The 9,562-nt window shown below is 59.5% G+C and overlaps 1 protein-coding gene across 2 annotated transcripts in view; it reads right to left on the bottom strand.

Moving 5' to 3' along the window:
- Positions 1–1,211: 1,211 nt before the first annotated feature.
- The window catches only part of LOC116820372 (signal transducer and activator of transcription 5B), a 66,638-nt gene continuing 58,287 nt past the window's right edge, over positions 1,212–9,562 (bottom strand). For both annotated transcript variants that reach the window (XM_032772791.2, XM_075059753.1), the window contains exons 13-19: positions 9,165–9,371; positions 8,323–8,417; positions 8,099–8,229; positions 5,731–5,886; positions 4,602–4,653; positions 3,661–3,768; positions 1,212–3,502 (exon numbers count right to left, since the gene is read on the bottom strand). In XM_032772791.2, the coding sequence (XP_032628682.1) occupies positions 3,376–3,502; positions 3,661–3,768; positions 4,602–4,653; positions 5,731–5,886; positions 8,099–8,229; positions 8,323–8,417; positions 9,165–9,371 (876 nt within the window). In that variant the 3' untranslated portion in view covers positions 1,212–3,375. The remainder of the gene's footprint in view (positions 3,503–3,660; positions 3,769–4,601; positions 4,654–5,730; positions 5,887–8,098; positions 8,230–8,322; positions 8,418–9,164; positions 9,372–9,562) is intronic.

Here is a 9,562-nt window from a genome sequence, read left to right as displayed (position 1 = left end):
CCGCCCAGCAGCTCCCCCTCCCCCCTGCCGGCTCACATTACAACCTGACTACCTGTCCCTCACCTACAGACATCCCCTGCTTTCCCGTTCCCCACACAGCCAGTCCCTACTCCATCACAGCAAGGCAGGGAGTGAGGGGCACCGGCAGAGCTGGGGGAGGGCAGGGCCGGGGGTCAGGAGTGAGGGGCACTGGCGGGGAGGGAGGGGCAAGGCCAGGGGTCAGGAGTGGGGGGCATTGGCAGAGCTGGGGGGGCAGGAGTGGGGTGCATCAACAAAGCTGGGGGCAGCAGGGCCGGGAGTGAGGGGGCACTGGCAGTGCTAATAGCAGCATCCTGGGGCCAAGGGCTCCGGGCACCACCCCTGGGAGCTGGGCGAGGCCAGAGGCAGGAGACATCACCAAACCTTCCCCCTGGAACCAACCTTTCTGCCCCAGTGAGCAACTCCCCACCCCCCCGGCCCCGACATCCCAAACAGCGAACCAGAGACCCACAGCAGAGCTTTCACCTCCCAAGGGGAGCAGACCCGGGGCCCCCAGGGACTTGGCTGTGGCTGTCCATTTTAAGGGGTGGGGGCCCAGACACCAGGGTGATGGGCAGTAGGCTACGGCTCTGGACAGAAGCTGCCAGCCAGCAGGTCAATGAGCCTCTTGACTCTGCTCCTCCCCTGCTTCCATGACACCCCCAGCGTCTCCCAAGGCCCCTTGCCCGGGAGCAGCTGCCGTCCCCAGCCCAGCAACGCAGGCGCTGCCCGCCTGGCATGGCCCAGGGCTCCCAGCCCTCAGCTCCTGGCTCCAACTTGAGGCCAAGCCCAGCTAGTTCAATGGAAGGTGCAAGAAAATCTGAAGCACAGGGAGAACCTGCCCCCCAAAGGAATTTCTTCCTGCCCCTGCCAGTGGGAGGATGGCTGGCATCCCTGCCACCCCATCAGAGCCGTGCCGTGTGTTCACGTGCTACCTGTAAAGATCCAGTTTTCTTCCTGCAGCCTGCTCTTGTGGCAGGGAGTCCCCCAGGCTATCGTGCACTGTGTTTGGAGGCTAAGAAATAGCACCAAAAGAGTTCCCGTCCCCATCAGGTGGCGCGGGGCATACAGGACCAGTGGGGGCCAGACACTGTGGGCCGCGGGGGTCAGACGCCTGGGGGCCCAGGGGCAGTGGTCAGGACAGATGGGGCCTGTACAGTAAACACAAAAAAATACAATTTTGCAGCCCCCAGAAGAGTTGACAATACTTTATTAGTGCCAGATGCAAGTCAGGAGCAGACTGCAACACTGAAAATAGGCAGTTGAAATCATTCAGTTTCCACATACAAGGTTTTCTGTTTTTTTTTTTTTTTAATAAAATTATAAAAAGTTTCACCATGGTTGTTTTTTAAATTATATATATTTTTTCCTTTCTACAAAAGTCGTGATCTAATCTCACACCAAAGCTTTTCCTGCTTCTCTTTGAAATTTGCTTGTAATTCCAAAAGACGAGAACTCATCCCCACCTGGGCGGGCCTTTGGCAAGAGAATTTTTCTTTTTAAAAAAAGAATGGGATTTTGTTTGTTCTCAGGACAATCTCAGCACTATCTGCAGGGCCAGGGGCTAGCCCCCAGCCCTCGCCCTGCGGACGTGCAGCCTGGCAAAGCAGGTGGTTGTGGAGTTACTCACATGAAAGGCCACGTGCAGGACTTGCAGCTGAGCCAAGCACACACACGCCAACTGCCCCCGCTGACTGCAGCACTGAAACAGGTTAGGGACAGACCATTGAGACAGTGCTCCCCAGTGTCCCCCCACATGCCCTGCCTGCGTCCAGGGTTCTGGGATTTCAGCGACTAGTGCAATGCCTGGGGACAGACATGCTTTGCATTGGGGCAGCTTGTCCCAAGTTCAAACCAGGACAGACAGCACTGGTGTGCAAATGGTGTCCATGCTGGGATCCACCTGGCCCTAGCACTGCCTCGGCCCAGAACGCTCTGTGGAGTGTCCTTTGCAAACCTGGAAGGACCGAGATCCTGCCAGGTGCCTCTGGGTCCAGGCTCCCCGGGTGCTGGGAATAGACGTGGATGAGGGTTGACCCAGTGGCATGGCTCCCCTTATGCAGCTAAGGGCACTCTGAACACAGGGAAGCAGTAGAGGGGCGAGGGCCTGGCTGGAGCCCCTACAAGCCCGTAGCCAGGTTCAGCGCCTGCTGCTTCCAGCCATGCGAGGCCAGCCCAGCCAGTCGATCATCTGGGGCCTGCTGCAAGTCCTTTAGAAAGTGGGGGGAGGAATGTCACAACTTCCCCATCCTCCCACCTGGCTGCCCCACAGAGTCTGACCACTGAACCCAGCTGGCAAATGCAGCGTTTTCCCCAGAGCAGCTCGTCTGCACAGGGTGCGGCTCAGCCCTGGGCTCAAACACCTGCTGCCTGGCCCACGGACAGCCCCAATCCCAGGGGCTCTGTCTGACCCTTCCCCAGGACGTCAGCGGGCTGCTGAGCCCAGAGCTGATGCTCTCACAGAGACACGCAGAATCCAGAGCTTTGTGTTAAAAAAATATTCTGTGCTTTATTTACTCAGCCGTAGAAAAATAATGTCGAAGGGGAAGGAGGGCGCCCGAGGGGGGACCAGCAGCCTCTCACCCTCAGCCTGAGCCGCGCCTTGCCCTGACCCCAGCCAGGAGCCCCATTCCTCCTGCACACCGAGCAGTCGTGTCCTTCCTCTCAGGGTTTGTTAAACACCCCCCACTTCTAGGCATGAAGGAAGGGCAGCGTCCCACCTGCTGAGCGGACACGGGCCAGGCAGGAACCAGGAGGAGAAAAGGGCCCCGGTGGGATGCCTTCCCAGCAAGCCACTCCTAAGGCGCAGATGCTGCTGCCTGGGCTGAGAAGAAAGAGTCTTTGCCCCCAGGTCTCTGTGCACACAAACAGGACCCAACGCACACACATGTGCCCCCCAGGACAGGGGAGCTAGTAACAAAAGGAAAGAATTTGAACACGAAAGTCCTAGATGTGACAATTACTGCAAACAGACTCCCAGGCCCGCCCCACCACTGAGAGGCCCCCGGGCCCAAGGGCAGGGATCCGAGTCCAGTGGGCGCTGGGAACACACGGGGTTCCAGGGATCTGCTGCATGGGGACAAGCAGCGCTGCAGAAGCAGGAAGCTGAAGGCAGGCCTGAGTAACAGACAGGGAAACCATACGACAAGCCCACTGCCTTAAGTACAAGGGGATAAACACCAAACAGCCAAGCGCAGCCATGGACACTGCAGCTGGCACAGCAAAGGCCCCGGCTGAGCACCCCCCCATGGGCCCACGCACAGAGACACGAACACAGGGCTGCTCTCCATGGGGCACGCTCCCCGTATCGGCTCCCAGGGTCACGGCTGCCGGGCCGGGCCGTACCACGGTGCAGGGTCACGACTGGCTGTGGGGGATCCACTGAGTGTCCATGGGCCGCCGGAGAAGCTCCTCCACGTGTCGCGCGACATCCATCGTGTCATCCAGGTCAAACTCACCCTCGGGATCCAGCACAGAGTCGGGGCTGAGAGAGAGAGACAGGGCGAGCCTGGGGGAGGCATCCCAGAATAGCCACGCCGGGGGACCGGGAGCAGTGTGCTCAAGCTAAACGCCTCCCCCCAGCACGGGGGAGCCCCTCGCCCCCGGAATGCAGTGCAGGGCCGGGGAAGGAGCAGCACCTACTTCTGTGGGTAGACGTTGTAATGCGGCTGGGAGCACACGGCTGGCGACGGCGCCTGATCCATGTAGGTGACTGTTCCGGGAGTAGAATCCCCAGAGGCGCTGGCAAACCTGGAACAGACGAGGGGCCGGTGCGTCAGCCGGGCCATGGGGAGGGTGGGGTGAGGAGGCATTGCACTGCACGGCAGGCTGCAGCTCTGCCTCAGCCTGCTGGTTCCTCTCCCTGGCTGCAATGGCAGATTCTGTCCTGCTGGCCCCAACCAACAGCTCTGCGCTTTGGCCTCTGGCTACTGATTGTAACTGAGGGGACCGAGGGATTTCCCATGGGTCCAGTTCCTGGATCGATGGCGCGCTCAGCTCCCCCGGGGCCGGGGGGGGAGGGGAAGGAGGCCATGCCCACAGCTGTGCCGATGGTGCTTTCCACCCTCCCATGCGGTCCAGGGGAAGCCATGCCAGTGGGGACGGCCACAATCAGAATCGGCCTCGTCTGTGCAGATCCTGCTTGCCACACGCCAGCCCCTCCCAACTGCCCAGCAAACACCCCCTTGGCCAGTCCGCTTCTCAGGGGTGTTTTAAATCCTCCCAGTGTGGCATACACCCGGCACCAGAGCCAGGCTCCAGCCCTGTCACAGGATTCCAACACCGATCACTTCCTCCTGCAACCTGTGGAGCCACCTGCTGGGCTGCCAGCCTGGAGTGCTCCTCCCCTGACCATCTGCTCTGCCCCCGTGTGAGCAACAGGGCAAGCAGCTCCCCTCCCACCCATCCCCTGGTAAGGCACAAAGCTGCGGAACAGACTTGGACTGGGACACTGGTTCAGAATCTGACATTTCCTCAGCAAGGGGTGATAACGGAGGAGCAGAGGGAGACACGGGCCGAGGACAGCACACAGACAGACGTGTATGCCCAGACGGACAGACAGATGCACGTCCAGACGGACTTACTCTGGCACTACTTGTTTGATCTGTGGCTTCACGTATCCATCCACGGCTTTAGCTACAGACAGGGCGAGAGAGAGGAGACAGCGCTAAGGCACGGAAAGGCCAGGGGACGTTCCAGGCACTGACCAGGTCGGCACAAGGGCTTCAACGAGTGAGACAGCCTGTCAGCGCCGTCGGGTTGGGGTCTGTGACGAAGTGGGGGTTTTCTTGGGGTTTTCTGTCTTTTCCAGGGTTTGCATGCACAGGGGGTGGGTGTTACTGGTTTAACGAGGTGAGGGGAGAGGGAGTTTGTTGTTACAGAGGACCAGAGAGGGACTCGGGACCCCAGCCCAGGAGACACAACCGGTTCTGGCCAGTGGGAGGACAATGGGCTGCAGAGAGAGGACCCCGGTGACCTGACCAGCCGGTTCCAGCCAGAGGAGAGCTGCGAGGAGAGGGGACTCAGGCCTTCCTGTTTACGACCCTGTTTACCTGGAGAGAAGACAATGGACTGAGGCGGGGCTTGAGGCCGGGGATATCAGAGACCCAGCTGGGAAGCAGGGGGGCTCGGGCTGGCGAGGGGAAGCAGGCAGAGCCCACCTGGATGCAGGGAGACTGGGATGTGCTGTTATTGTGAGAGGCCAGGCCTGAGGCCCTGAGAGTTTCCTGTGCTGTGTTCAACTCTCAATAAACCCTCCTGTTTTATGCTGGCTGAGAGTCACTCTGGTCTAGAGAACAGGGCTGCATCAGCCCCTTTGGGGGTGAAGAGGCCCAGGGGGTCCAGAGTGCGTGGACTCCCTGGGGGGGCCCACGGCAGAGACAGACGTGCTAAGGCTCAGAGAGGTGCGGCTCCAGGAGGTGGAGGGGCCTGACCCCGAGAGAGAGTGGACCCCCGAGAAGGGCTGTCTCACTGAAAGGGGCACCCCCCACGGACCGCACAGGGCCAAGTGTGGGCACGATCTGTGAGTCCGTGACAGGGTCTCTGTGCCACAAGGCCAGACACTACCGAGAGGAACCCATCGCTGCTAATGGGCCAGGCCCTCAGGGGTACGAGCTGGTGCCAGCTCCCACGGCCACAGAGCCTGAGCATGTGTGTGCGGCAGGGTGAGCAGGGCACAGGCCATTGCAGACCCCAGCGCTGAGAGCGACTCACAGAGAACCGGCGTGTAGTACTTGGAGAAGACCTCGTCCTTGGGCCGGTCGGGAAACACGTAGATGAGGTAATTGAGGTCACCCAGGCGGTCGGCCAGCGAGCGGATGGAGAAGTCTCTGGTTGTGAAGGGCATGAGGTTCCAAAACATCCTTTCAGCTAGAAATGCAACAGCAGAGAGACAACTGTGAGACACAGAGTCCGGCGCCGTGGGGCTCCCTGGTGCCACAGAGGGGCCTTAGAACAACGCTGCTCAAGTCAGACCCTTGTGCGGCACACCTGGCCCCTAGGACTCAAGGAATCGCCAGACTGGCTTCAAAATCATGAGACCTCCAATAAGAATCAACATCGGGTTCTTTTCTCCACCTTCTGGCTTTGAGCTTTAGGATTCCCTCCCTGCTTCCCCCAGGGCTGGAAACAGACTGTTTGTGTAAATGAAACATTTGTCACAGAGAGTGTGGGGGAGTCAGTGCCCTGCACCCCTCTTCCTGGGATTCACGGTGACTCTCAGCCAGCCATCAAAACAGAAGGTTTATTGGACAGTAGGAATGGAGTCTACAGGACAGCTTGTAGGCACAACCAGGACCCCTCAATCAAGTCCTTCTGGGGGTTCTGGGAGCTTAGACCCCAGCTTGGGGTTCCCCAGTTTGGGCGTTGCACCACCCAGCCCAAACTGAAACTAAGCAATTCTTCTCTTTGCTTTCTCCCCCTCCCTTCTGCTTCTCCTCTCCTTTGTTCAGTCTCCCAGGCAGAAGGTGTGATTTCTCCCCACCCCTCTCCTGGCTCAGGTTACAGCTCAGATAGATTCCTTCTCATCCCCAATTTAACTCCCCGGCAATAGCAGGTCCCCCCACAGGTGTTGGGGAGGGGACCTAGCTTGACCCTCCCACCCTGAATTGGTGCCGCTGTCTCCTGCCTCATGGCAGGGGGGCTCCTGTCTCCTGCCCCCCCTTGGAAAAAAAACTTTTTGTATAAACCATTTTTTTTTTAGGAAAAGAAGAAAAACAGAAAAAAAAAACCTAAGGGAGGAGGGGCTGGTGGCCCACCCGGGGACTGGGCCCCCCAGGGGGCGGGGGGGAGGTTTAAATGCCACCCAGGCAATTAGTCCATTGGGTCAGTGATGGGGGGTCTGTCTCCCCCCATTGTGCCCTCCCAGTAGACATTCCATGGGGGGTGGCTGAGGTGGGATGGGCAGCCCCCCGTCTTTTGTATTATAGTGTATTTCGCTGTGGCTCCCCTGTAGCGCCCCCCGTGCTCGTCTGTCGGTTTGTGGATTTTCAACAATTAAAGACATTTTTGAAGTAAAAAAATATTCCCAGATCAAATCTGCCCCGCTCCCTGCTCTGTCACAAGGTGAGATTCTCATGGAATCGCCTGAGCCCAGAACCTGGGGCTTTAAGAAAAAACCTCAAAGTATGACCAGACTTGCAATTCAAGTCCCGTGAGTTTCCCACTGGCTCGTGCAGAGCACCAGGGCTGCCGCTGCATTCAGGGCGTACAAACTCCTCTGACACATTTCACTAGCATATTTGTTTAAAATCTCAAGTTAATGAAAACAGTTTTTCTTCGCGCTCACAGGCACCCCTGCAACACGCCATCTGACACAACAGCTCCAGGGAGAGCCAGAAAGTGAAACTAACTGGAAACAAAAGTGAAAGGAAAACTCCTCTGCGATGGGCCACGCTGAGCTGAGAGCCAGAGGCAAAGCAGAGCCGTGATGTTATTTCAGATTTAACATGGAGTCTAATTTGTTGTGAGACACACAGAGAAGGCCTCTGCTCTGGCTGTATTTTCACATAGGTCTCTCTAAACACAGCTCTTGTGACAAAACACCATTGGGAAGATTTACCGTACTCTCAGCACAGACCCGCCGCACAATGGACTGCCCTGGATTTCAGAAATGGGAAAAGAATCATTGTGGCAGCCTGGAGCAACCTAGGTCTCGTGTTCTGAGCTAAAAATAGGAAAGCCAAAGCTGCTCTTTCCAAAGGCTCTCCAGAGCTCCCAGCCGGGCAGCGGAGGCCTGCGTCCCCTAGCCAGTCGTGCTGGTATAGTAAACAGTGGCTGAGGTGAGACAACAGGACAGGGTTTGCACCAGCACAGTCTGGTCCTGCATAGGAAGGGGGCTAAGCTCCCTGGCTTGAGGCACCTTTATCTGGCCTCCCGAAATCGGTAACAGATCAGCACAGCGCAGCCTCCAGGAACAGCGCCGGCCTTCCAAGCAGGACGAGCCGGAGGCAGGAACTGCCCCAGCATGATGACTGGGTTTGCTCTGCACCACACACAGCTCACAGGCCAGGACTGAGCTGGCCCCATTCCAGCCCCAGGCACAGATCTGGTTCCATGCTGCCCCGGGCCCACCCTGACTCACGGGAGTCGAACTTCCAGGCGATAGTGATGCCCCCGATCTCAGAGTCGCTGAACCGCAGCAGGAAGGTCCCATCCGGCTTGTTGATCAGCAGGTCGTGCGCTTGCTGCTTGTTGACGAAGCCCAGGATGGCCCTGGAGCACAGAGAGGGGGATGAGGGGCTGGCGGTTGGGAGGGGGGAGGGCTGTGCTGTGCTGTGCTGGCCATTCCGGGAAGGAGGTTCTCACCCGTCATTCCAGTGAGGCTTAAGATGCTTCTTCAGCACCTCCATGACCCCGTCGAACCACTGCCAGAAGGTGTAATTCCGCCCTGGCAAGTTTTCCTGGGTAATAAAAAAGACCCTCAGCGTCTTTGAGCCCAGCGTGCCCTCCGACAGCCGCTCCTGTCCCCCAGCCCCACTCTGGCCACAGGGAGAACTGGCTTGGCACCAGGGCACCACTCTGAACGCTGGTTGCGGGATGGGCACTGATACCCCGTTTCCCCCCCTTCAGCGCCAGGGACCCCATAAGCAGGCTCTGCTCCTGGGAGCAGCTGTGGGCACAGTCCTGCCAGGGCAGGCAAGCCTGGCATCTCTCCTCTGCAAGCCAGAGGGAGGGAGATAGGCAGGCAGCACAGTGGCACAGTGGAAGTGGGCCGGGCCCCTAAGCCAGAGGGTTACGGGTGGCCACCATCCCTGCCTGCTTCCTTGGGAGAGGAAGGCCATTCTAGCGCTAGCGGGAACTGAGTCCAGTGCCTGGCAGGAGGGTCCCAGGCTCCCGTCTCTCAGCACCATTTGCTTCTTGCTCCTTCCCACCTGCGCGTGCTGTTCTGCAGTGAGATGTGCCCGCCAGCCTGTGCCAAAGGGATTCCTGGCTGGCTGCCCCGATGGGACAGCAAGTCTCCAGGCCAGGCTGCCCTGGCCAGGAGCCCGAGGGGATGCGCGCTGCTGCGACATCTCACCAGTACCCACAAGTGATGCCACTCAGCTACTACAGGATCCCTTCCCCCTGCCCCGCTCCCAGCCGGGCGCCCCCACTGCCCTCCCGGCTCAGGCCCCGCTGGCGGAGGCTGGCAGGGCGGCGCGGCTCACCCTGTTGAACTGGGACCAGGAGACGGACATGGCGCTGTACTCCTCCAGCTGGGCACTGCTGCTGTTGAAGAGCTTCTGGGCCAGGAAGAGCAAGTTCTCCTTCGTCAGCCCCCGGCTGCTCTGCACCTCGGCCTTGAACTTCATGTTGAGCGCCTCGCATAGCTGAGGCCACAGCACCTTCTCGGGCACAGCAAACGGTACCCGGCCCTGCGGGAGGGGGCGGCGCCCGGGCTCAGGGTGTGACAACTGCACCCGGGCAGGGAACCCAGCAGAGGGGGCTCCAGCCCTGGGAGCTTCGCCCCCCCCAGCGTCTGCCTCTCCTGGCACTCATCCCCCAACACCCCCTCCAGCGTCCCCCTCTGCCTCCCTCCCCCAGCTCCCCTCCCCCTCCCCCTCCC

Source organism: Chelonoidis abingdonii, chromosome 21 (genome assembly GCF_003597395.2).
Source record: "Chelonoidis abingdonii isolate Lonesome George chromosome 21, CheloAbing_2.0, whole genome shotgun sequence".
Lineage (NCBI taxonomy): Eukaryota > Metazoa > Chordata > Testudines > Testudinidae > Chelonoidis > Chelonoidis abingdonii.
This window is presented reverse-complemented; position numbering and strand designations above follow the sequence as displayed.